The 27,585-nt window shown below is 38.3% G+C and overlaps 1 protein-coding gene across 2 annotated transcripts; it reads right to left on the bottom strand.

Moving 5' to 3' along the window:
- Positions 1 to 274: 274 nt before the first annotated feature.
- LOC140809886 (transcription factor MYB33) lies at positions 275 to 5,928 on the bottom strand. 2 transcript variants are annotated; one of them, XM_073167658.1, is made up of 4 exons: positions 5,474 to 5,741; positions 4,687 to 5,123; positions 3,027 to 4,005; positions 275 to 962 (listed from the first exon to the last, which is right to left on the bottom strand). In XM_073167658.1, exons 2-4 carry the CDS (start codon positions 5,044 to 5,046, stop codon positions 670 to 672), a joined length of 1,632 nt encoding a protein of 543 aa, XP_073023759.1. In that variant the 5' UTR covers positions 5,047 to 5,123; positions 5,474 to 5,741; the 3' UTR covers positions 275 to 669. The 2 variants fall into 2 exon arrangements, with proteins under 2 accessions (XP_073023759.1, XP_073023758.1); XM_073167657.1 differs by lacking the exon at positions 5,474 to 5,741 and adding an exon at positions 5,774 to 5,928 and having other exon boundaries at positions 276 to 962.
- Positions 5,929 to 27,585: the final 21,657 nt, after the last annotated feature.

Raw genomic sequence — 27,585 nt, 5'->3', positions numbered from 1 at the left:
ACAACGTGGTAATTCATATTTTACTTTCATAAGCTGTATGTATCACCAATTCTGGAATTATTAGACTTTGATAAATTTCAAAATTCAATTAAATTTAATTGCTTTTGTTTTGGAATTAATTAAATTTGGTAAAAGCACGAGTACAACCAACATTGTTTATTTGCTTGTTGCGATATGTTAGGTGCGGGAGGCGTAAAGAAATCGACTTGCAACGGCAGACAGATACGAATAGAAATTAAATTTACTTTTATTCTGACGATACTAAAACTTCTCCATTATCCTTTTATGCCTCAGAACTCCGTTACATGGTTTAAATACAGCATTTGACAGCAACACAACACTAACACAACAACTTGAGTTTACAATAATTATATAACTCAATTAACTTCTACGCTGCGGTAATCAGTATACACTGGATTCTTGAAAAAACGACACTGACTGCAATCAAATCCTGACGTCTCGAGGTATAAGAACAATGTATCTCAAAAAAGTGCATCATATAATCTACCTTGCAAAGGGGCATAATGGCATGACCGGTTCAAAGTACATCAATAAAGACAATGAGCATCAGTTCATCTTTATATGGCGAAGCCATCTTTTGAGAAAGTTTGATAGCAAAATGATAACAAAGAATGAGAAAAGTACAGAAACCAATAGAAATGGTGATTTTCACTGAAGATCGGACATTTGGTTGGCAGATGGCATGTAATTCCATGTGCAAGAACCAAGTCCCCAACCAGAAGTTCCAGAAGACATGTTCTTCAACTCGCTGCCCAAACCATCGCCAAGAAAAATGGCATCGGTTATGCGGCCACATGGCTTCACACTAGAACCACTTTGCTCAAGCCAGCATGATCCAAGTATAGCATCAGACTTTGAGCAGTCCAAAAGGCTCAAATTTTCTTTCCTATCTTCATCCAGGAAACAACTTTGGTTGACAACTTCTGATTTCACATGACTTGCTACGAAAACACACAAGATATGACATTAGTTTCAAGCCCTTTGAAAACTCCTCGTGGAGTAATAATAAATTTTTGACATTAAAAAAAATCTTTAGATTGTATAACCTGTTTTTAATCATTATTGAAGTCATACACAGCCTTCCATCTTCATTCAACAATGTATGATGATGTATATGGTAAAGAAATAATAGGAGTCTAAAAACAAAGAGAAAGATACATGCAAAGTACAGAAAGATCATTATGAAAAAGTTGGTAAACCCAACTATAGAAAATAATTTCCTCCTTTTTCATTGGTGGGGTATTTCCTACCAAAGCTACCTACACTACCCACACAAGAGCAAGGACACGATATCTTCATCCCAACCCTTCAATTTCCGCTAAGCAATTGTGGAGATACTGCTGACCATGACCTTTGGTGCAGTACAATAATCCTAACACGTCACCACCCTTTCATGTTGCTCTTGGTTTAATCTTTTTGTTCAACTCTAGGTAACAAAAGTATATTTCTGAGGCTTAAAAGGTTTCTGGAAGGCTTGAGCTTGAAAGTAAATTAATCGATCTAGAGCTAAGCTTAAAATGATAATTTTGTTTCACTTACCACTCTCGAGCTTTTATTTAAGTTTAGCAAGATAGTTTTACTCCAAGCTTCTCCAAGCTCAAGATTGCAAGTTGTTTTCTAACAAAAAACAAGCAAAAGCTTAAAATTCCTATCTGATTTGGATATGTTTCATGACAGCTCTACTCACAACCAGCACCTAAAAAAAACTGAATAATCACCTTGACCTCCTAAACTAACAGGTTCAATCCTCCAGGCACTTTGAATACCAATAACTACATGCTTCTACTGAAAATGCACGGATTAGCCGGCCATCATCTTGCCAAGGAATCAGCAGTCACAAGCCACATATCTAGTTATTACAACAGGTCCAATTTTCACAACTCCAAGATTGGGGCAGAGAAGCTAGCGGAATGGTTACAGAAGAAAACCAAGACTGTAGTTTCAAATAAGCCCAAGATTTTTCTGCATAGCATATATATCCACTGTTTACTGAAGCATTCCATAGATCGAAGAATTTGGCGAGCCAACAAAAATTCAAATTGACAAAATAGTTGTAGACTCAATATGGGGCAGACAGAAAATCTCAATTTCCTACTCCAAAAGCAATTATGTCTTTCATCTCCCATTTTGAGTTCAAGACGAATGTGACTCAAGAGTAGAGTTCTGGTATCAGCAAAGTAATCATGAAAAATATGGCTGCAGGGAGTTGATAAACTATTTTCTATTCAAGTGAAAAGGGCATGACACACAAGATCACATACAAACTACACAACAATTTATGTCAATCGTCACCAAATAAATACTTTAAAGTTGATATTAATAGTTGAGTTTTATATACAACCTTGTAAAAAATAGAGAAAAATAAAAACAGTAACACACTTATGCTCTTGATCCAGAAAAGATTTCCAAAAAAGCAAAGGTAGAAAAAGAACTACAATTACTTACTGTTTATAGTCTCTCGAGTAAAGTTTGAGAAACTCAAGATAAGTTGGAAAATAAAAAAGAAATGTGCCTGAAGACAAGACAACGTCCTGGAATTGAACCCACTTCCTTAGAGAACCTTCTAATATCATGGTTTGCATTAGGCTCTTAAAAAAATGAGAAGGTAGCTAGAACTAAAGTACTTGATGCAAATCTTGGCTGGGTGTGGGCAAATGCAAAAAAGGAAGCAGACTACAAACGATAAAGCCAAAGGAAAACCAGTACAGGATTCTCTAGTAGCCATTAGAGATGCACAAGAGCAAGGACATTAAGCATTTGCCTCTATATCCCTGAGAACAACAGAGTGGGGTGTGTTGTGTGGGTTTGTGCGAATTTTTGTGTGTGCGTGCGCGCGCGCGTGTGTGTGTGTGTGAGAGAGAGAGACAGAGAGAGACTAAATGATCTGAAACTAACAGAAATGAGAGGATATAATATCAAAAAATAATAGACTTATGGAGTTAAACCTTAACCCTCTATGTGTTTCTGTCACCTATGAATCATTTAGAAAAGTTATAGATTCTAACCGTGCATTTTCTCTTCCATTGCAGTGCCAATGGGATCAGCAGGACTGCACCCGTTAAAAATCGATCCTGTTGAGTTGCCTGATGGGGATGTCGGGTCAATACCTTTGATCTCTGCGGAGTGTGCTTTTAAGGAAGAACAGTATGTTATAGCCCCTTGGCTGATGGTAGATGATGTAGCCTTGTCAGAAGACTGATTCTCTGACTTGCTTATAAATTTGGCCTCATAGAGTAAAGCCTCTAAGAGGCCACTACTCCGTGGAGAAGGGCAATGTGACGGTTGTGTCCCAGATAAGGGAGATTGAATAAAAGAATCCAATGATTCAGGAGTAGCTTCAAAAGGAAGCAAGCCCCAGACACCTGAATTGGTTTCTTGATATTGGAGTGAAGGGAGCTCAAACTTCTCAGCACCTTCCAAGGGCTCAGAAGCAGAGAAAATGTCATTCGACACAAAATGAGTATCCGGACTGACACCAAAATGCCACAGTTGTTTTGTGTGATTAGTGTCAGATGGGAAACAGGGACCATAGGATTGAGACATCTTATTCTCACAGCGATCATTTCGAGCCATGTCAACTGGGAAAGCATCATTAACAGCAATGCCACCAAAGTCCATTTGTTCATCAAGTTCTTGAGTAAGTTTGTGCAATCCAACTGTTTGGGGAAGAAAACTAAAAAACTGAGGAGAACCAAAACCGCTCACGAGTGAACCACTAGCAAAAATATCAGGAAATTCTGGTCTGTACGGTAACATGTTTAAACTATCAAACATGACATCAGGTGTTTCATAGCCATGGCTTGGCACACTATCATGGCATCCTTCATCTCCACCAAATATCCCAGGTGAATTACGGTTTTGTTGTTTCTCTGGAAGTGCATGTTGGAAAAATTCAGTTGGATAAAGAGGTAAGCCGGCACGTTGACGTCTTTTTATTCGAGTATTCCAATAATTCTTTATCTCATTGTCTGTCCGTCCGGGCAACTGAGAAACAGAAACGATTGATTACGAATATTTTTCAAATCACAAAAATATGACTGTTCAAATACCATTTTACATTGTAATATGCAATGATCATAGGGCAGCGTATATGAAAAAAGAAAAATCATGCTACAAATCTGTTTTGGTTTTTCCACCCATTAAAGCCGAGACTAATTAGCTAACAGCATAGTGTAATGTGAACATTGGACGAGATGATTTTCATGATGTAAACATCCCGATGCCAACATCTCCTCATCTATGTCTATCAAGGGAAGTTTCAACCTAACAGTTGCAGGATAAGTTTTTGAAATAAATTATTTTTCTTGGGTAACAATCAGTAACATATACACCAACCGAATCTGCAAAAGTATGAGCTAACTAACTAATCCCAATAATGATTTTACAAGTGCATATTAGACTCCTCCGGAGAATTCATTCAAGGCATCCAGAAGAAGCATTCTCATTTCACGCATATCAGAAACTGCAAAACTCAATTTACATAGTTTATCAGTTTGGATCAAACTCACAATCACGCTGAAGGAGACATTTAAGATCTATACTCATAAATATCTGAGAAATTTATCTGCTGTAAGCAGAGATTCTATATTGAAGTACATGAAATTCTTCATGCGTTCAAAAGATAAATGATCTGTAAGATTGCAAAAGGTGATTGTTGAAGCTTACATGCACAGCCATCCGTGCCCATTTGTTTCCCATTTTAGCATGAAGTTCAATTATTAGTCGCTCTTCTTCTGGTGTGAATGCTCCCTTTTTCAGGTTTGGCCTTAAATGATTGGCCCACCTCAGGCGGCAGCTTTTACCACACCGTGAAAGTCCCGTATGCTTCTGAACTGAATTCCAATTGCCTTCCCCATGCTTTTTCACGTAGTCAATCAAAATTGCATCCTCAGCAGTTGTCCATGGACCTTTCTTCAGAATAACCCCCCCGTCTGAACCTCTGAAAAAGTTATCACCATCGTTACTCAGAGGTGAATCGCTAGAGAGGACTCTGTCTTCAGACTCGTCCCCAGTGATATGACCCATCTTTGTTACTCTATGAGAGGGAACTTCTTAAGCTCCACGAAACCAATAGCCCAAAAGCCAAATCATAAGCTAAAATCCTAAACACAAGAAAAAACAGTAAACAGAGGACAAATTTCATACAGGCAAAATACGATTTAAAAAAAACTTCCCCATAACTCCGTCATAGACAATTCATCTTTCACTTAAAGTTAGTTCCATAATAAATTAACCAAGATAAATTTAACAAAAATACTACTCAATTCTTAATATCAGCAGCAACTACGTAAGTGAATCAAACGATTAAAAAAAATTGAAGGGAAATAAATAATCCTAACAAAAATTAACACCAAATTGGCCAACCTCAAAAACCCACAAAGAAAAGAAATCCAACTTAAACAGTGAAAGTAAAAACGGCATCCATGAACATGAACATGAACATCGATATTACCAAGAATTGCAACGCCCCATACGCATTTCGAACTTAAACAATGATCTGCTTACGAATAATCATCCAATCGACATCAAAGAGTACCAAATCCAGACGTTATTGCCCTCGTACTTCATTTATTTAAGCAATTAATAAACAATGCAAGCGAACAAAAATTCTTCGCTCCGCAATAAATGTAGGTTGACCTAATAATTGCAAAATTTCCGGTTCCGCAATTTCATTCATTAATTAGGCTACGCATGATCTTGTTTTTCATCATACGGAAATGGGAAAGCGTAGACTAATTAAGCATATGATTACCTGAATCGGGAGGAATTGAAGGAGCTAGAAAAGGAAACAGAAAGGAGATTATAAACAGCGGAAATGTGCGAAGGGGAAGGAAGAAATAGTAATTGTATGGAGATCGCCGGGTGTATGTATCGTATGTATAGATGCGTACACATGGTATGTGTGTCAATGTGTGTGATTGTGTGTGTGAGCGAACGTTCGATTAAATTATATTATATTATATTTATCTCACAATAAACTTTTTAAATCCGTATTTGCCCATAAATTAATTTTTTAAAGACTAGTGTTAACTACGTATGTCGTAATAATTTTTTTTATTTGATGATTTTTATGTAAAAAAATATATTTTAATTTATTATGATGTGCTATTTATTGTTTAATGATTAGATAAGATTTATTTAAATATTTTGAATTTTAGATTAATTAGAAATAAGTTGGAGAAAAAATCAAAAAAACTAGATATATATAAAAAATTATTAATAAACTCATACCGTAGAGTTAGTTAACAAATATTATGAAGATTAAAACTGTAATAAAAAAAACTTTGATATCACATTGATAGATACAAGTTGGTTAGTGGATGGCCAAATTTAATAATGGCAAAAACTTGTGTGAGACGGTCTCACGAGTCGTATTTGTGAGACGAATATCTTATTTGGGTTATCCATGAAAAAATATTATTTTTTATGCTAAGAGTATTACTTTTTATTGTGAATATGAGTAGGATTGACTCGTCTCATAGATTAGGAACCGTGAGACTATCTCACATGAGACCTACTCTTTAATAATATAGTATAAATACAACATTTTTTTAAGAGTAAAATACAATATTTTTGATATTGAGTTACTTATGGGGAAAAAAAGATTAGAACAAAATCAAGTCTTAATGTAATATAATGAATTAAATTTTTTAATTTTAGTATTTTTTTTATTATGTAATTGTTGATGTCAAAGCAATCATCGTTGATATGGATGAAATATTTCTAATATCACATAAAACTCATTTGAGATCGTTTCACAAGTCAATTTTGTTAGATGAGACGAACATTCTATTTTAGTCATCCATGAAAAAGTATTATTTTTATGTCAAACATATTATTTTTTTATTGTAAATATAAAAATATGATTGATCTGTCACACGAATAACGACATATGAGAATGTCTCACAAAAAACACGCTCTTCTAGTATATGAATAGATCTTTAATTAATTGAATTGGATCGAAAATTATCTCACAAAATTGATCAGTGAGATTATCTAATAAAATTTTTTTATTGCTAATATATTTAATCATTTCAGCACTTTTGAAGCCAAGTTATTAATCGATGACTGCTTTTACCTAATTAGATTAGACAATCAAAATCAATATACCTCAACTTTGAAAATTAATGTTCTTATTTTGTAAAAAACAGTTGAGATTATAGTGAATTGAGAACTTTAGAGAAGAATATCATTACATTTAAAGTCAAATTATTGTTTGTTATTTTTAAAATATACGGTGTTTTATAAATATAAAAATATGGGAATATTTTTTTTATCATATTATAATATAGTATATATTATAAAAACTCATAATATTAGATTTCTCAAATTAAATAAATTTTCAAGTATATCGGTAAATTATCTTTTTAATCATTCAACTCAATATTATTTATAACTTAATTTAAATCAATTTACCTCAACTTTCGAGTTGAAATTTACTGTCCTTATTTTGTGGGGGGAAAAACGTAATTATTATTATTATTATTAATGAGTTTAAGTCAACTAGTTTTTTGTTAAATTTAAAAAATATGTTGTTTTATAAAAAAAAAATTTGGATTTTAAATATTAGGGATAATATGACTGTTTTTCTTTATCATATCATAATAAAATGTATTATTATATATATTATTATATAGTACATATTACAAAAATTACTCATAATAGTAGGCTACTCAAATTTATAAATTTTCAAGTAAATCTCAGAAAATTTATCTCTAAATTATCTTTTTAATCACTAACTCAATATAAATTATAACTTAATTGAAATTAATGTCGTCACTATCCCATATGTTTGATTTAAGTTAATTATATTATTAATTATTTAAATTTAGATTCTTCGAACAATATTTGAAAATATGGAGTGTTAATTTCTTCTTCTTCTGTTTTTTTATGGATCTTTGTTAATATAACGCGTGTTATCTATTATCCGTATTCTTTACCTCTTAAAATTATATATGACATTTTGTTTTAAGAGATGAAAATTCATAAGGTTAAGGATATTTTTGTGTATCACATAGTAAAAGAGGAAAGAAAAAAAAAAGATTTTGGCCCCAAAACAATAGAGACGAAAAGTTATTATCCATTGTAAAAATTATTATCCATTGTAAGAAAAAGAAAACTCTAACATGAATCCATTCTCTACAACAGCTTGGAAGGTGTAAGAGTGAGTCTCATGTGAAAATGATTGATCTAGCCATTTTTTCAAATCAACAACTTATCTGAATAAATGACCATATCTGGCTATAAAAATGTAAGAGTGAGTCTCATGTGAGAACGTCCCACAAATTTTAATCTGTGAGACGGGTCAATCCGACGGATATTCATAATAAAAAGTAATACTCTTAGCATAAAAAGTAATACTCTTTCATGGATGACCCAAAGAAGAGATCTGTCTCACAAATACGACCCGTGAGACTGTCTCACACAAGTTTTTGCCAAAGGGTAAAACACTTTTTTCCAACCATGAAAAAAACTGAAGGGGAAGAATGTCTCGACTCGTCTGATGAATAATGGTAACACGGATCGAAGCACCCTTGGCCTCCATTATAACTCTTTTTGTGGTGATGTTTTAAGAAATTTTAAATGTTTTGTTCAAGGTTGTTTTTCAGTGAATCTTGGTAAGGCTTTTGCCTTTGAAGCTGAACTAGTAGCGGTCATGGTAGTCATTGAGTCTTAAGTTAAAAGAAACAGGAATAAGCTTTGGGTGGAATGTGACTCCACCTAGGTGCATGGTAATCGTTGGCTCAACACCCTTAGTTGCATCAAGAACATGACCTTGTGATCTCTCACATATTTAGAGAAAACAACTTTGTAGCATACTCATGGTGTCTTTAACTCTTAATCGTTATTACGAATGCAATTTGATTAGAGTCAATTAATTATAACGGAAAACAAGTAAAAAATTTATTTATAATGAGCCCAAATGTGTCAACTGTGATTATAATACTAAAAATAGTATATAATAAAGTCTCGTGTAAAGACATCACAACATAAGATAAAACTCACACATGACAGAAATCAACTACATACAAGCAACTCATATCCTCAGGACATGCCTCATTATATAGATACATATATATCAATGGGATAAAATACTAAACCTCAACTTAGATGTGACTCCATCCAGAAGTCTCATCTCCGGTCTCTTGGTAACTTGTAGCTTTTCTATTTCAAGGAAGGACGACATACTATAATACTTTATGTTTTGTCGAGCCCTGCTTTGGTCTCTGGTTTAATGGTTGTACGTACTAAAAATCCGGTACATTCCGTTTTGTTACCCATCCCAGTCTTTTGCAATACTTCTGCTTTACTTATTTTATTAGGTCTCGACTTTTTCGCTATGATCTTCCGAGTAGTTCATATGGGAGCTATAGCCGTTTCATTCCTATTTGTTGTTATGATGTTCAGTATTCAAATAGCAGAGATTCACGAAGAAGTATTGCGCTATTTGCCAGTGACTGGACGTAATGGAGCTCTTGATCTAGATCCACTAGTTCGTCCACACACAAAGATAGCAAGCCCCCCCTCGGGGGTGAGTAAACACTCTATATGGAACAACCGTAATAAATACAAATGTATCTACACAATGACATATGATATTCAATGGATGTATGTCGTAAATATATCAGGTCAAATGTCTATCTACTGAGAATTTATCAGAATCAATCGAATCGCTATCAAATCAATGCTTGAGTAGGCACACCAGCCTCATTCAAGTATAAAGGAATATCCATATGATAGCGTCGACAAAGCACCATCAAATCCTAAATTTCAATCAATCAATTATAGAGGCCACAAATGATTATGTTTTTATGGACTGCATAATGCCAAACATAGTATCGTGCTCAAAGTCACAAAATCAAAATCCAATGATATAAAGGTATCCAGAGATCACAGCTCAACATGCATGCAATGTATCGATGTATGTATAAAATGATATTTGTTAAAAAAATATTTATTTTATACATTGATCTATCAATCATGAATGTCATGTATACCACATTAACTCAATTAAGGCACATAGATATATAATTTCATTCAAATCAGTCAATCATATATCAATTGACACAAAAACATATTGTATGTTACTCGGTCGCAACATATCTTATTTCTGATTATCCAAACTTGATATCATTGATGTTGGATGCAATTTACACAATTTCATTTATTTCTTTTTTAGTTTCTCATTCGACAATCCAAATATGTCTAAGTCTACTAGTTTATTTTCTATGATTCTTCTATGTGTTAAACTAAGTGGAAGTATTTAATATTGATTATCATTTTAATTTTCTTAGCAAAAAAGACCATCGTAATTTGAATTATAAGACTTGTCCAAAGAATACCTCATTATTTTATTATTTTATTATTTAATATTATGTTATTCTAATTATTTTTACTACTTTAATTCTTTGTTTCACCCCAAATCAAGTGTTACAATGAAAATTCTCCATTAGCACTAACTTCATAAAATGGCAGTATCATTATATAACTGATATTTGAGAATTCTTTTATTTTATACACATTAAATGGAAATTCTCATAAATATGAGTTTACACGTCATAATTTAAAGTTTTACAATTGAGAGAAACCCCCATAAATTCTCAATTCAAGTAAGAAACCCAAGAACTCACCTTGAATATTTACTAGCTATGCCATGAATGAATATTATGCAGCTAGTTTATTGTTTCTAGATTGATGCACATGAGATGGATCTGATTCATACTTTCTCAATATAGAAACATGAAACACATCATGAATGACAGATAAAGCTGATAGTAATTCCCGCCGATAAGCAAGATCCCCAAGTCAATTAAGGATCTCCTATGGAACAATATATCGAGGAGATAATTTCCCTCGCATGCCAAATAGAACATTACCTCTGAAGTTAAATATTTTTAAAAATACTTTATCATCTTTCTAGAATTCTGAGTTTTATCTTCGTTTGTTAGCATAACTCATTTGACGATCCTGAGCATCTTTCATTCGTTGTCGAATCATTTGACCCTTATCATTCATTTCATGTATCATTTTAGGTCCAATCATTTGTCTTTTATCAATCTCATCTGAGAATAACAATGACCTACATTGTCTCTCATATAAGGCTTCAAAAGGTGTCATATCAATACTTGTTTGGAAGTTGTTATTATAAAAAAATTCTACTAATGGTAAGACATCTTGCCATCCAATTTTTAAATTCATCACAATAGCACGTAACATATCTTCTAACATTTGAATTGTACTTTTTAGTTTGGCCATTAGTCTAAGAATGATAAGCAGTACTCATAGCCAAACGCGTACCCATAGCTTCTTAGAAACTACCCAGAATTTAGAAGCAAATTAGGGATCACAATCTGATATAATCAAGACGGGCATACCATGCAGTCTCACAACATTTTGATGTAGAAGCGAGCATTTTTCTTATAAGGATAAGTCTGCTCATATGGAATGAAATGTGCAGATTTCAAAAGCCGATCGATAATAACCCAAATAGCATCACAGCCCTGGGCGAACGAGATCAATGAGTCACAAAATGCATAGCAATATGTTCCCAATTGTATTTGGGAATTTCGAGATATGGATTATGTAGTAGCCGAATTCCAAATTGGGTAATTAACGGATTGATGGTGATTAGAAGGTTTAATGTGTAATTTTGACCTGGTCATGATCGGACGGACCGAAGATGGTTCGGAAGCACCGAAGTGTTCGGACGGTCCGAAATGATTCCGGTGGATCCGATCATAGGTGTCGAGACTCGGTTGACACGTCAGTTTGCATGCATGTTCGGACGTTCCGAAGTGTATGTTCGGTGGATCCGAACATGAGCTGTCAAGAGCCGATGGACACGTAGGAGTTCGGACGTTCCGAAGAGGGTTCGGACGATCCGAACATGGCCTATAAATAGTGCTCGGATTTCTCATTCTTCCTTGCTAATTTCTTGGATTGTGTCTCTTATTGGTGAGTTTGGAGGCTTCTAGGGTTAGTTGTTGGTCGAGCGATAGCCAAGAGCTGCCGGGATTGGTAGAGCAGCAGCGCCTGAGTTACGAGGCAATCGACATCAAAGGGCTGTCGACGGACGAAGGTAAAACCCTAAACCTTTGGTAGTACTAGGGAGTACTGGTTTTGCTAGTGCATGGTAGTATTGTTCATTGAGTATGCTCTTGTTGCATAGGCTTGGATTAGACCTGTTGTCTGGTTGTTCCAGTGGATTAGGATTGCAGTGATAGAGGTACGAAAGTACTATCCGAGATATCCTGGTTGAGTATACATTCATATATGTGTTGCATGATTATCTGTTGCATTATTATATGTCATATGATGCATGCTATTATGTCACGATTTATGATGCATGTTGCATTGCACGTTGAGCCATATCTCCTTCGAGATAGCCTTTACTGTTGAGCTGTATCTCTTTCGAGATAAGCTATATCTTGGGGCCGCTCAGCCCTGTCTTGTGGACGCATTGGACACCGAGAGTACACAGTGGCCGACGGGTCGGGAGGGCTTCGGTAGTCCAGGACATTTTAGGTCCACGTCTGTCTTGTAGTGGATGCAGTGACCCAGAGGTTGGACCGCGCGGCACTATCCACTTGGCGCCTCTAGACTGAGCATTGTTGAGATCCTTTTGTGACTCCTGTTTCTTGACTACCTGGTATCATGATCATAGCATGTGCATTTCATATAGGTCTGTATACTCATGCTTTTGTACTGGGCGTTCTTATCGCTCACGTCCTCGGTTTTGTTTATCTTGGACACCCCATTCCCACGGGGCAGGCCTCAGGTTGGATGGCTCAGGAGGAGCAGGAGGAGGACGTTGAGTAGCCGGTTGGTTTAGTTTCGGTACCATTTGATTCGATATGGTTGTATCAGATAGTTTGAGTATTCTGGTTTTTCGATTGGGTTGTATAACTTTTGTTCTTAACCATATTTTTCCGCTGTTATCTCTGATTATTGTTAATTAAGTTAATTGCATGCTTAGCTCTTGATTAGTAGGTGATTCTGGAACGGGTCACTACATTTATGGTATCAGAGCATGCATATGATTTTGGGATATAGATGTTGTTTTGGGATTTCCGTTGACCATTTGACCGATTTTCCCATTCTATCTTGTAGCGATGGCTGACCACTTTGGTGATGAGAGTAGTCAGGGGAGTGTAGGTCGTTGGGGTGATCAGGACGATCATAGACGGCATCGTGACCATCGTCATCGTCGGGATGGTCCTAGGCGTTTCGACATGCATCGTTTCATGCAGATGGGGCCTAAGCCTTTAGTTGGCGGTGAGATTCCCGATGATGCGGAGGATTGGTTAGAGCGCATGGAGAGTTGTTTCCGCGCATTCCAGTGCACCGATGAGCAGAAGATGGAGACCCTTAGTTTTCTTCTCGAGGGCCGTGCTCGCAGGTGGTGGCGATCGACTTCTGCGCCGATAGTCCAGTCTCAGGGTAGAGCGACTTGGACTGATTTCCGTGCAGCGTTCTTGCAGCTGTATTTTCCTCCAGCCCTTCGCCAGGCCAAGACGATTGAGCTCCTGAACCTTAAGCAGGGGAATATGTCTGTTGATGAGTATCAGCAGAAGTTCTTCGAGTTGTTACCCTTTGCTCCTCACATCAGTGGCAGTTCGGAAGCCAAGTATGATCATTTTCTTCAGGGCCTTAATCAGGAGATCTTTGATCGAGTCACTGTCTGTGACAATCCTACTTCCTATGATGGACTAGTGAACCGGTGTCGCCAGGCCGAGATCAGTCTTCAGCGTGGTAGGTCTATTCTTTCTTCCAGACCTCCGAGTACTTTGAGGCCTCGATCTCAGTCGTTCAAGAAATCGGGTTCGTCTTCTTCTGGATCTGGATCTCGATCTAGCGGTGTTTTCCGTTTTGGTAAGAAGAAGGAGTCTTGTGCGCATTGTGGGAAGAACCATCCATCGGAGCAATGCCGAGTAGCCGCAGGAGCTTGTTATCAGTGCGGAGAGATGGGGCATATTAAGAAGAATTGTCCTCAGCTGCGAGGTGGAGTAGGATCTGGTTCCGGATCTCAGACGACTGTTCAGCAGAGGAGGCAGGGTCAGGCAGTGGGTAGTTCGAATCTTCGACCTCGTGCCCAAGGTCAGGTTTTTGCGCTAAACCAGGATCAGGCTGCAGATGAGACGGAGAGAGTCATAGCAGGTACTTTTTGTTTATGCGGTATTCCTGCTTTTGTTCTTATAGATACCGGAGCATCTCATTCATTCATTTCTGCACGATTCGTTAAGCGTCATAAGTTACCATACGTTTCTCTAGACGTCATTCTTTCTGTTTCTACGCCGATGGGTCATTCGGTTTTAGCCAAGCGTCTAGTGATGGGTTGTCCTTTAGATTTTGAGGGTAACGAGTTGACTGCGAATCTTATGATCCTAGAGATGGAAGATTTTGATTGTATTTTGGGTATAGACATTTTGACTACCTACCGAGCTACTGTGGATTGTTACCAGAAGCTTGTTCAGTTTCGTACGACTGAGAGCTCTAGTTGGTTTTTCTATGGTGAGGGAGCGCGACCTCCGATGCCAGTGGTATCTGCTCTGAAAGCCTGTCGTGCTTTAGAGTCTGGCGGGGAAGGCTACCTCATCTATGCGATTGATTCATCCACAGGTAGTGTCGGTCTAGATGATCTTCCAGTGGTTTGTGAATTTCCTGATGTATTTCCAGAAGAAATTCCTGGTTTTCCTCCGGTTAGAGAGGTGGAATTTGGCATCGAGTTAATGCCAGGGACTGCACCGATTTCTCGTGCCCCCTATCGTCTGGCTCCGTCAGAGATGAGAGAGCTGAAGCAGCAGTTGCAGGATCTTCTTGATAAGGGTTATATTCGCCCGAGTGTTTCACCTTGGGGAGCTCCAGTCTTGTTTGTCAAGAAGAAGGATGGATCGATGCGGCTGTGCATTGATTATCGTCAGCTGAACCGTGTGACGATCAAGAATAAGTATCCCTTGCCTCGGATTGATGACTTGTTCGATCAGCTTCAGGGTACTTCTGTTTACTCCAAGATCGACTTGCGATCGGGTTATCATCAGATGAGAGTCAGAGATGATGATATTTCCAAAACTGCATTTCGTACTCGCTATGGGCATTACGAGTTTCTAGTTATGCCATTCGGATTGACGAATGCGCCAGCGGTGTTCATGGATCTGATGAACCGAGTCTTCCGAGATTTTCTGGATCAGTTTGTGGTGGTTTTCATCGACGATATCTTGATCTATTCCCACAGTGTGGAAGAGCATGCCCAACACTTGAGGATTGTATTGCAGATTCTTCGTGAGAAGCAATTATATGCTAAGCTAAGTAAGTGCGAGTTCTGGATAGATCGTGTGGTATTCCTTGGTCATGTGATTTCCAAGGAAGGAGTTTCTGTGGATCCCAGCAAGATTGAAGCAGTTCTGAATTGGTCACGTCCTACGACGGTGGCTGAGATCCGTAGTTTTCTAGGTCTAGCAGGGTATTATCGTCGCTTCATCGTGAATTTCTCTCAGATAGCCAGACCATTGACGCAACTTACTCGGAAGGATGTCCCATTTGAGTGGTCATCCGAGTGCGAAGATAGTTTCAGAGAGCTTCGCCGACTTCTGACTTCTGCACCTGTTTTGGCGTTACCGTCAGGATCTGATGGTTTCAGTGTTTACACCGATGCCTCCGCTCAAGGCTTAGGGTGTGTATTGACGCAGAATGGTCATGTGATCGCTTATGCTTCCAGACAGCTGAAATCTCACGAGGAGAAGTATCCAGTTCATGATCTGGAATTGGCAGCTATTGTGTTTGCACTGAAGATCTGGCGTCATTACTTGTACGGTGTTCAGTTTCAGATCTTTACTGATCATAAGAGTCTAAAGTATCTGTTCACTCAGGCTGAGTTGAACATGAGACAACGTCGTTGGATGGATTTACTAAAGGATTATGATTGCGAAATCAAGTACCATCCAGGTTCTGCGAATCTCACAGCCGATGCTCTTAGTCGCAAGGTGAGAGCCTCTGCACTTCAGACATGTGCTATGTCTAGTGCTGTCCAAGATTGTTGCTCGTTGGGGTTTAAATTCCAACATCGGAAAGGTAGGGAGAGCATTCGTGTTGCTGCCATTTTATCTGAGCCAGCTTTGTTCACTCGGATTAAAGATGCTCAGATGTCTGATCTCAAGACTCAGAGGTTAGCTCGGTTGGCTGGTGGAGACAGTAATTTCCATTATCAGTCTGATGGTCTTCTGTGTTTGTCTAATCGGGTTGTGGTACCAGAGGATGGCAATTTGAGGGAAGAGATTTTATCTCATGCTCATCGAAGCAAGCTGAGTATTCATCCAGGAAGCAATAAGATGTATAGAGATTTGAGAACGCGGTTTTGGTGGAAAGGGATGAAACGCAGTGTGTATCAGTTTGTCTCCAAGTGTCTGGTTTGCCAGCAGGTTAAGGCAGAGCACCGTCGACCTGGAGGATTATTGTTGAATCTACCTATTCCTGAATGGAAGTGGGAGCATATTACGATGGATTTCATTACTCACTTGCCATTGTCTTCAAGGAATAGTGATGCTATTTGGGTAGTGGTGGATCGACTCACCAAGTCTGCTCATTTTCTGTCTTATAACCGGGATTTCACTTTCGATCGTATGGCTCGATTGTACATTCAGGAGATTGTACGTTTGCATGGAGTGCCTGTCAGTATTGTTAGTGACAGAGATCCTCGTTTTACCTCACGGTTTTGGGGTAGTTTCCAGTCAGTTTTGGGTACTACACTGAGTCTGAGTACGGCTTATCATCCGGAGACTGACGGTCAGTCAGAGAGGACTATCCGTACGCTTGAGGATATGTTGCGAGCCTGTGTTATGGATTTCGGACCCGCTTGGCAGGATCATTTGCCTTTGATTGAGTTCGCGTACAACAACAGCTATCATCGTAGTATTGGTATGGCACCATTTGAGGCGTTGTACGGGCGACGTTGTCGTACTCCATTATTCTGGAACGGGTCACTACAGATTAATCCGTTTCAATCTCTCGGCTTTAACTTCCTGGCAGACAAGGCATTTTGAAATAAATTTAGCAATGTCCTTCATACATTTCCACCAGAATTGAGGTCTCAATGTTAAATACATTTTTCGGCCTCCAGGGTGAATATTGTATTTGCTATAATGTGCTTCACGAAGAAGGGTAGATTTCAGATCAGAATTATCAGGGACTACCAGCCGACCATTAAGTAGTAAAGAACCATCAGAAGAAATCTGAAAGCCAAAAGGATGTCCTGCAAATACAAGTTCTTCAGACTTTTGAATCTGTACATCGCTTTGTTGGGCCTTTAGTATTTTAGATATCAAATTAGGCTCAATTTACAATGCGGAGACGGTGACAGAATTCCAATTTGATGAAAATTCCAGGTAGAAGTACATATATCCTAGTGTACATTGGCAACATTAATAAAAACTAAAACAAAGACATGAACTTTACGACTATTGGCATCTGCAGTAATGTTTACTGATCCAGGGTGATAATGAATTTCACAATCAAAGTCCTTTAAGAGATCCATCCACATGTGTTGCCTCATATTTAAATCAGAATGAAAAAATAAATATTTCAGATTTTTATGGATAAATAGATGACAAACTTTTCTCTATATAAATATTGATGCCACATTTTCAAAGCAAACACAATGACAGTCAATTCAAGATCGTGAACATGATAACGAGTTTCATGATATTTTAATTGACGAGATGCGTATGCAAGTATCTTTTCATGTTGCATCAAAGCACAATCCAAACCTTTACCAGATGTATCTGTGCACACTAAAAATCTTTCGGTACCTGAGGGAATAGTAAGCACATATGCTGTGATCAATCTCGCCTTTAATTCAAGAAAACTAACTTCACATTCATCTGATCAAATGAATTTCTGATTCTTCTGTGTCAATTGAGTAATAGGTTTAGCTATTAAAGGCCCTTCAATAAAATGATGATAATAACTAGCTAAACCCATGAATCCACGAATTTCAGGGACATTCGTAGGTCTCGACAAATTCAATACAATTTTAACCTTAGAAGGTTCAACAGATATGCCATGTCTCGAAATGAAGTGGCCCAAAAATACTACTTTGTTCATCCAGAATTTAGATTTAGACAATTTGGCATATAAATGTCAATTGCGAAGAGTTTGAAGTAGCAGTCTCAAATTTTCAGCATGCTCCTTTTTCGATTTCGAATAAACAAAAATATCATCAGTAAATACGATAACGAATCGGCCAAAAAAATTCTGAAAGACACGATTCATTAGGTCCATAAAGACGGCATGAGCATTAGTTAGACTAAAAGCCATAACCAAAAACTCATAGTGTCCATACCTGGTATGGAAAAAAGTTTTAGACACATCTTCTTCTCGAACTCGTACTTGATGATAATCATAACGAAGATCAATCTTTAAATAAATAGAAGTGCCCTAAAGCTGATAAAAAAGTAATCAATACGAGAAAGTGGATGCTTATTTTTCACAATTGCCCGATTTAGTTTCCTTTAATCAATACACATTCATATAGTACCATTTTTATTTCGAAAAAATAAAATTGGAGCTCTCCAAGGTGATATAATCGGTTGAATATATCCCTTATCGAGAAGATCCTACAATTGTTCTTTCAATTATTTCAATTCCAAAGGTAGCATGCGATAAGGAGCTTTAGAAATAGGCGCAGTCCTCTATACAAGATCCATACTAAATTCGACTTCTTGATTAGGAGAAAAATCAGGAATATCAGATAAATAAGGTTCTTTTTTAGAGACATCAAAAACATAAATAATAAAACCCTCGTCCCCGCTAAATAAAAGCCGAGAAATTTCCAAAAAGATACTAAGGAAATTTTATCTTGGGAACTCTTGCCATAGAAATTTCACATATGTCAATCAATCGGTCGAAATCGAACCACTCCATGAAAACAATCAACATTAGTTCGATTGGTTGTCAGGATGTCCATGCCAACAATACAATCAAAGTCGTGCATTGAAAGGACAATCAAATTCAGAAATATTACATTATCTTCATAGATCAATGAAAAATTATTCACAACTTGTTCATATAGAATAATCTTTCATGATGGCATGTCTATTGATAAAGTATCATAAAATAGAGTACACATAATATCATGGAATGCAACAAATGCATGAGATATGAATGAGTGAGATGCTCATGTATCAAATAAAACAAGTGCAATATAATCACAAAGCATGTAGATACCTACAATAACAACACCAGGAGCCTCCTTTTCCTGATCTTTAGTCATGGAATACACTCTATGTCGAGGAGGGCCTTGGACAGTTTGACCACCAGGTCCTCGATATCGTGGAAAGTTCGACCGCCAGTAAGAGGGAACATGAGAAGCATGTCTTATCGTACTAGGGCCACCTCGAAATCCTAGCTGAGGTTGGAAAGAATTCATACCCCTATTCGGATATACACGTGAAAAATGGTCTTCATGCCCACATTGATAACATGTACCAAACATACATCGACATTGCTTGATAGTATGCTTCCCTACACAGTAGCTACAAAAAGGAGCAATAGCGGGACTCCCTCGCTGGGATCCACTGGAACTAGAAGATGATGAAGAAGCAGTCACACCAGTCTTGTTAACCTTTTTACCTTTTGGACGCATGTTAGCTGCTGAGATGACACTTGAGGTGAAGGAAAGTACTGAGGACCTCCTCTTCTTAATCAGGCTTCGGCTACCTTGGCTTGTTCAACTATCTTTATGTAGATAGTAGACAACCTAGAAATAACAAAATTATTATAGCAGGATGTAAACCATTCACGAACATGTCATATTTAGCTTTTGGGTTTTGCGATACATGAGACGCATATTTCAACAAATTAGAAAATTTTATAAGAATATTCTGCAAAAGTCATCGTTCCCTGCAGCGGAATATTGTTTTCATTTTCTTGGGCAATATAACAAGATGGAGGAAAGTACTGCTCAAGAAATTGGGCCTTGAAGACATCCTACGTGGCTTCAACACTAGTCTCATTCTGTCCAATCTCAGCTGTTTCTTACCAAGATTTTGCATGGTCTTTTAATTGATAAAGGGCAAGTTTCATTCTATGTGGCTTGGAATATTCTATAATATTAAACAATTGCTCGATATCCATCAGTCATGCCTCTGTTCTTTCTGCACTCTAAGCGCCAAAGAATCTTGGTAGCTTCAGATCCAGAATCGAGCCATAATCATATCCATGGACATTCCTACGAATTGTCCGACCATCCTCTCGATACTACTACTCATAGTAGTTTCAAGATTTGTGAGATCCATCTACAAAAATATAGTATAAATATCAAATATAAACTATACATACTCATCATATCACATCATTAATCTTATCAAAAACTTACTCTCATCAGCTTCCTAAAATCAAATCAAGTAGGGGCAAGTAATACAAATATGTCAAACACAAACGCATAATTAATTTGTGCATATTCAAGTGTACAGAACACTCAAACATTCTTGGTTATGTTCTTATATCATACTGTGTGGGATCCTCTACTCCTAATCGTTATTACAATGCAATTTAATTAGAGTCTAAATACATCGATAAAAAAGTAAAAATTTCTTTATAATGAGCCCAAAATGTGCCAACTGTTTCTAAAGACATCACAACATAAGACAAACCCATGCATGACGGTAATCAACTACATACAAAAAACTCGTATCCCCAGGACATGCTCCGGTATATAGATACATGTATATACAATGGGATAAACTACACAACCTCAACTCAGATGTGACTCCATCAAGAATTCACATCTCCGGTCTCTTGATAACCTGGATTTCCTGTCATTGTTCACACACAAAGATAACATACCCCCCTTCCCCCCTTGTGGGTGAGCAAACGCTTCGTATGGAACAACCTTAATAAATACAAATATATCTGTTGGAACTTTTCAAGTTCGCAATCTTGATTTTGATATTAAAAAAACTTGTTATTTTATAGTACTAATAATCTACCTTAGTGTGCAGAAGCTAGGATCTGTCACGAGCTGTTTACATCGCAAACTGAAGACGCAACTGATCGCAGAAACTAAATCAGACTAACTGTTACGTCAATTGAGCAGTCCAGCTGATTGTCCACTTGATAGGTGGTTCAGCATAAGAACCTCAGAAGCCTGGCCAGCCAAAAGAGTGTTCAACTGATGAAGAAACACAGCTGATCAGTACAACTGAATGAGAGTGAAATCAGTTCAACTGAAGAGTCAACTGATTTCATCAGATCAACTGAAGATCAGTTCAGCTGACTAGTTCGAAGCATCAGTCAGAATCTTTCAGTTGTAGATCAAGATAAGCTGTTTCTAGTGGATTCCAGCTATACACAAAGGTACAAAGTAATTGTCCAATAAAAGGACAATAAAGAACGTTGTATCAGAACATTAAAGACAAACGTTTCAGAAGGGCAGTCAAAAATTTGAGACACAAAGTCCAAAAACAAATTCAAAATGCAACAGATACAATAATTGAGTCTCACTGTACGATCTAACTTTGCGCCTATGAATTGAAGATGAAGATCAGTGATGTAACGTCCCAGATTCGACGACTGTCCTTACTGTATCAAGACGAGTCTTTCCAGCGTGCTTATGTCCTCACTCACACGCACCCTAGGAAACTTCCCAGGAGGTCACCCATCCCAAAATTGCCCCAAGTCAAGCACGCTTAATTTTGGAGTTCTTATGTGATGAGCTACCGAAAAGAAGATGCACCTTCGTGATATGAGTAGTACAAATCAAATCTTTTAAGCCCTCTTCAACTCTACAGTCCATTACATTGAACAGTCTCGGAATCCCTCTCATTCCCGTGTGGGTAGGTTCATTCATGTTCCCTCCACCTCGAAGCCTGCCAGGAGCCGCTCATTGTCCGTGCAACTGATGGCACCGGCGATCACCCCCCGCCATCTTCGGCCCCGGGCCTCACTTGGTTCATCCCCGAACCAAACCGTACTAAGAGAGGTCGGCTCTGATACCAACTATCCCCAGATTCGACGACTGTCCTCACTGTATCAAGACGAGTCTTTCCAGCGTGCTTATGTCCTCACTCACACGCACCCTAGGAAACTTCCCAGGAGGTCACCCATCCCAAAATTACCCCAAGTCAAGCACGCTTAATTTTGGAGTTCTTATGTGATGAGCTACCGAAAAGAAGATGCACCTTCGTGATATGAGCAGTACAAATCAAATCTTTTAAGCCCTCTTCAACTGTACATTCCATTACATTGAACAGTCTCGGAATCCCTCTCATTCCCGTGTGGGTAGGTCCATTCATGTTCCCTCCACCTAGAAGCCTGCCAGGAGCCGCTCATTGTCCGTGCAACTGATGGCACCGACGATCACCCCCCGCCCTCTTCGGCCCCGGGCCTCACAAGTGAAGACAGAGAGAGCAACAATGCAAATACCAGAGAGAGTGTGGTAAAAGAAAAGGCACGCTTATTTGCTCATCAGCTTTCAAGAAGCAATCAGCCCAGATATATACCAAAGATATATCAGCTTAGTTTCGAAGCTTATCTCCTTCAGTGTGTGAGAACATCTTTGTTCAGTACTCACACACAAACACTCTCACCACCACTCAAATACAATCTTGCACAAAGACGTTAAATTTGTGTATGTAGTCTTTGACACATAGACGTTAAAGAAGTGTTGGCTGGAAGGTGCTGCCTTCAGTCGTAGCTAGGAGTTCAGTTTAGGCAGTAATGTAAGTTCTAGCTGAGTGGGTTTGTACAAGTAGTTGTATAAATCAAAGTTTTCTAGTGAATCCTACCCGTGAAGGTAGAAGTGGTGACGTAGGAGCAGTTGAAGTCTCCGAACATCCATAAACACATCTTGTGTATTTAACTGATTAACTGCTGTTTTCAAACTGACTTGATCAGTTAGAGAATTCGTCCGTTCAGTTCTTTCCATAAGTGAACTGATATATGCGACAACTGATCCCCTGCTTTTCAGTTATTCGGTTTACATGAGTTAAAATATTTTCTAATATAACAGTCTTTTTCACGAAAGATTACTTCTTCCGCTTGGTTTTAAAACAAACGCGATTTAATTCATCGGTGTTAACATTCTTAGAATACGAGCTATTGCAACTCATCGGAGAATATAGTGTTCGAAATATCTTCAAAGACACTAACACAATCGATCCTTCAATATTAACACAATGACATATGATATGCAATGCATGCATGTCGTAAAGATATTAGGTCAAATGTCCATCCACTAATCATGTATCAAAATCAATCGAATCGCTGTCAAATCAATGCTCGAGCAGACACACCAGCCTCAATCAAGTATAAGAGAATATCTGTAACGTACCGTACTTTTTGCTACTTAAAATTTGTGGAAAACTTAAAAATGTTCTTAAATGAGTACTCAAACTTCAAATTCGATAAAGTAAACCGTACGTCCCAAAAGTAGATGGAACAAAGATCTAAAAATAAAGTTTGACAAAAGTATTTGTTTAAAATCTCATAACCAGTAGCGTGAAATCAGAGTATTGACTTTTCATAAAAACTTAAAAACTTGGGCGGTCCTCGGGTCTAGCCTCCTGCTCACTCCAAGCCAGCTCCTTGGTCCCCACCCCTAGTCTCCTCAAAATCATGCTCACCTGCATCGATCAAGTCTAGTGAGTCTAAAGACTCAACACATATAAACTGACAGTAATGAGTAATACGTAATAAAACCACATGCAACTTCAAAATAGAGTGTACATACTTGAAACTTGAACTTGCAATTAAACTTGAACATACAAACATAACATAGACATGCCATAACGTGAAAACTTTTCATAAACATGCTTGCATACTTGTACATATATAACTTCATCATTTTGTGTAGAGACATGTTTCAAAGCAAGTGACCCATAACATAATTCGCCTGATCAGACTAAACCACAGTACTGGGCTGACAGGGAAGATCCACTGCCACATACATGATATCCCCGTTCATGCTTTAACAGGTGGATTGGTCCTCGTTCATGCTTTAACGCTTTCCAATCTTGATCTAAACTCGTTCATGTGTAGGTGTGTGTTGTGTGTTTTGGTGTGTGTAAAAACATGTAAGTGTGTGTGAGTGTGTGAAACGTGTGTGTGTGTGTTTTAAATTAGTAGTAATTAGTGCTAATTTAACTAATTAAAATGCTAACAAAAGTTAACTCACACTAATTTTTAACAACTCCTCAAATAAAAATAAATACACACTAATTTTCTAAAATTCTCCTTTTTGCCAAATAGAATGCACAAAGCCAACTTTAGAATTTTCAAAATTATAAACTCACTAATTATATAATTTAAGCTTTAAAATGCTAAACTAAATAAATTATTTAAAATACCACATCCTCAATTTAAAATAAAACACCGTGTTTTAAAATTGTCATACTCGTCGCCGGTCTCCTTCCCTCGATCCCGCATCGAATAATCGCTGAAACATGAAACTCGAAAAATATTTTAACGTGCATCCCATAAATATAAATAATTTAAAAAATGCAAGTTTCACAAATTATGCATCACTAAACTCATTTTAAAATTTAATAAATGATTTAACAATTGAATAAATACATGACTTTTACGTGTACTGAATTTTGGGCTCTACAGTTTCTCCCACACTTATATAAATTTTGTCCTCGAAATTGAATCTTACCAATCAACTCCGGGTAGCGAAACCTCATATCTGCCTCGGTTTCCCAAGTGGCTTCCTCTACTGATTGATTTAGCCACCGGACTTTGACCAGATTGGTCACCTTGTTCCGAAGCCTACGCTCCTGTTTGTCTAGGATTTGGATATGTCTCTCCTCATACGACAGGTCTGGAGCCAACTGTAACAGTTCATAGCTCAACACGTGCGAAGGATTAGCTAGGTACTTCCTCAGCATCGAGACGTGGAACACATTGTGTACCCCAGCCAGATTCGGCGGAAGGGCAACACGATAGGCTAGTGTCTCAACTCTGTCCAAAATCTTGAAAGGTCCAATAAACCTCAGACTCAGCTTGACTCTTTTCCCAAATCTCATAACAGTACCCTTCATGGGTGCTATCTTTACAAAAATGTGATCACCTATGGCAAACTCGAGATCTTTCCTTCTCTTATCAGCGTAACTTTTCTGACGACTCTGGGCAGTCTTCATCCTGTCTCGGATCTTGACCACCACGTCTGCAGTCAGCTGAACTATCTCTGGACCAAGTTCTGCTCTCTCACAGATTTCATCCCAGTGAATCGACGATCTGCACTTCCTTCCATACAAAGCCTCGTAGGGAGCCATACCTATGGATGATTGAAAACTGTTGTCGTAGATAAACTCCACTAGAGGTAGCTTAGATTCCAAAGTCCCCTGGAAATCGATCATACATGCTCGCAATAGATCCTCCAAAGTCCGAATCACTCGCTCAAATTTCCCATCTGTCTACGAGTAAAAAGCTGTACTGAAAAGCAGTTTCGTCCCCATGACTTCTTTTTCTTCCTGACAAATAGAGAATGATCTGCATGATGGCTGCGTGTAACCTCTTCCAAAAGGACGATTTAAATCTCGGGTTCCTGTCGAATACAATAGAAATTGGGATCCCGTGCAATAGAACTATCTCCCTGATATAGAGCTCCGCATATTGCGTCAAGGAGAAAGTCGTCTTTACTGAAAAAAAGTGCGTTGACTTGGTAAGTCGATCCATTATAACCCAAATGGCATTGAATTTTCTGACTGACTTTGGCAAACCAACAACGAAGTCCATGGTAATATTCTCTCATTTCCACTCGGGGATAAGGAGTGGCTTAAGCATTCCTGCTGACCTCTGTTGCTCTGCTTTCACTTGTTGACAAGTGAGGCATTCTGATACGTATCATCGGATGTCTCTCTTCATACCTGACCACCAATACAGGATCTGCAAATTATACATCTTGGTACCTCCTGGATGAATGGAATACGGAGATGCATGTGCCTATGACAAGATATCTTCTCTAATCGAATCAACATTAGGCACTCACATTCTACCTCTGTATCTCACAATACCATCAGAAACTGTGTAGAGTACACTGCCCTTGGCTTCATCCTTCAGTCTCCATTTCTGCAACTGTTCGTCTGAAGACTGTCCTCGACAGATACGGTCTAGCAAATCAGACTTGACTGTCAGATTAGACAACCTAGGAGCTCTGCCCTTACGGTAAACCTCTAGACCAAAACTTTGAATCTCTGACTGAAGAGGTCTCTGCACTAACAACTGTGCTACAACTGCCACTTTCATGCTCAAGGAGCCTGCGACAACATTAGCTTTTACAATGCAAAGACAACAGCTGCTAATTCCAGATCGTGAGTCGGGTAGTTCTTCTCATGAACTTTCAACTGTCTGGATTCATAAGCTATAACCCGACAATGCTGCATCAATACTGCGCCTAACCCGAGCTTAGATGCATCGGTGTATAGCACAAAGTCTCCTTGCCCTGATGACATGGCTAACACTGGCGCTGAAATAAGAGCTTGATTTAAGGTATCAAAGCTTTTCTGATATTCGCCACTCCACGCGAACTTGGCATTCTTCTTGGTCAGTGAAGTGAGCGGCACTGCTATCGACGAAAATCCCTGAATAAACTTGCGGTAGTAACCGGCTAAACCCAGAAAGCTGCGGATCTCTGATGCATTCTTTGGCTCAACTCATTCCTTAACGACTGTCACCATTGCTGGATCCACCTCAATACCACTACTAGATACTATGTGACCCAAAAATGCTACATTCTCCAACCAGAATTCACACTTACTGAACTTCGCAAATAACTTGCGACTCTGCAGGATCTGTAAAACCGTCCTCAAATGCTGGTTGTGCTCCTCATGGCTCTTCGAGTAAATAAGGGTATCATCAATAAATACTATGACGAACTGATCAAGGTAAGGTTGAAATACTTCATTCATGAGGTCCATGAAAATTTCTGGAGCATTCGTCAGTCCAAACAGCATCACTAAGAACTCGTAATGCCCATACCTGGTCTTGAAGGCTGTCTTGTGCACATCTGCATCTTTCACCTTCAGCTGATGATACCCTGATCGAAGATCTATCTTAGAGAACACTGTAGCTCCCTGCAACTGATCAAACAAGTCTTCGATTCTAGGAAGTGGGTATTTATTCTTGATCGTTACCTTGTTCAACTCTTGGTAATCGATACACAGCCTCATGCTCCTATACTTCTTCTTTATAAAGAGCACTGATGCGCCCCACAGTGAGAAACTAGGGCAGATGAATTCCTTGTCGAGAAGCTCTTGAATCTGTTGCTTGAGTTCCAACATCTCAGCTAGAGCTAATCGGTACGGTGCCTTAGAGATTAGCACTGTGCCTGGCATGAGATCAATAGCAAACTCCACCTCTTTCTCTGGTGGAAGGCCTGTGATGTCATCAGGAAAGACGCCAGAAAAATCTCTTACTACTGGTACTTCAGATATAGACGGAGTGAGTATGTCAGGTGTTGAAATGATGCTGGCCAAGAAAGCCTGACAACCCTTGTGCATAAGTCTCCGTGCTTGCATGCAAGAGATCATGCGAGGGAAACTCCTCCATCTAGCTGGCTCGAAGAGAAACTGC

This window comes from Primulina eburnea, chromosome 13 (assembly GCF_022965805.1).
Source record: "Primulina eburnea isolate SZY01 chromosome 13, ASM2296580v1, whole genome shotgun sequence".
NCBI lineage: Eukaryota > Viridiplantae > Streptophyta > Magnoliopsida > Lamiales > Gesneriaceae > Primulina > Primulina eburnea.
Note: the sequence above shows the minus strand (reverse complement) of the source record. Positions and strands in the feature narration are given on the sequence as shown.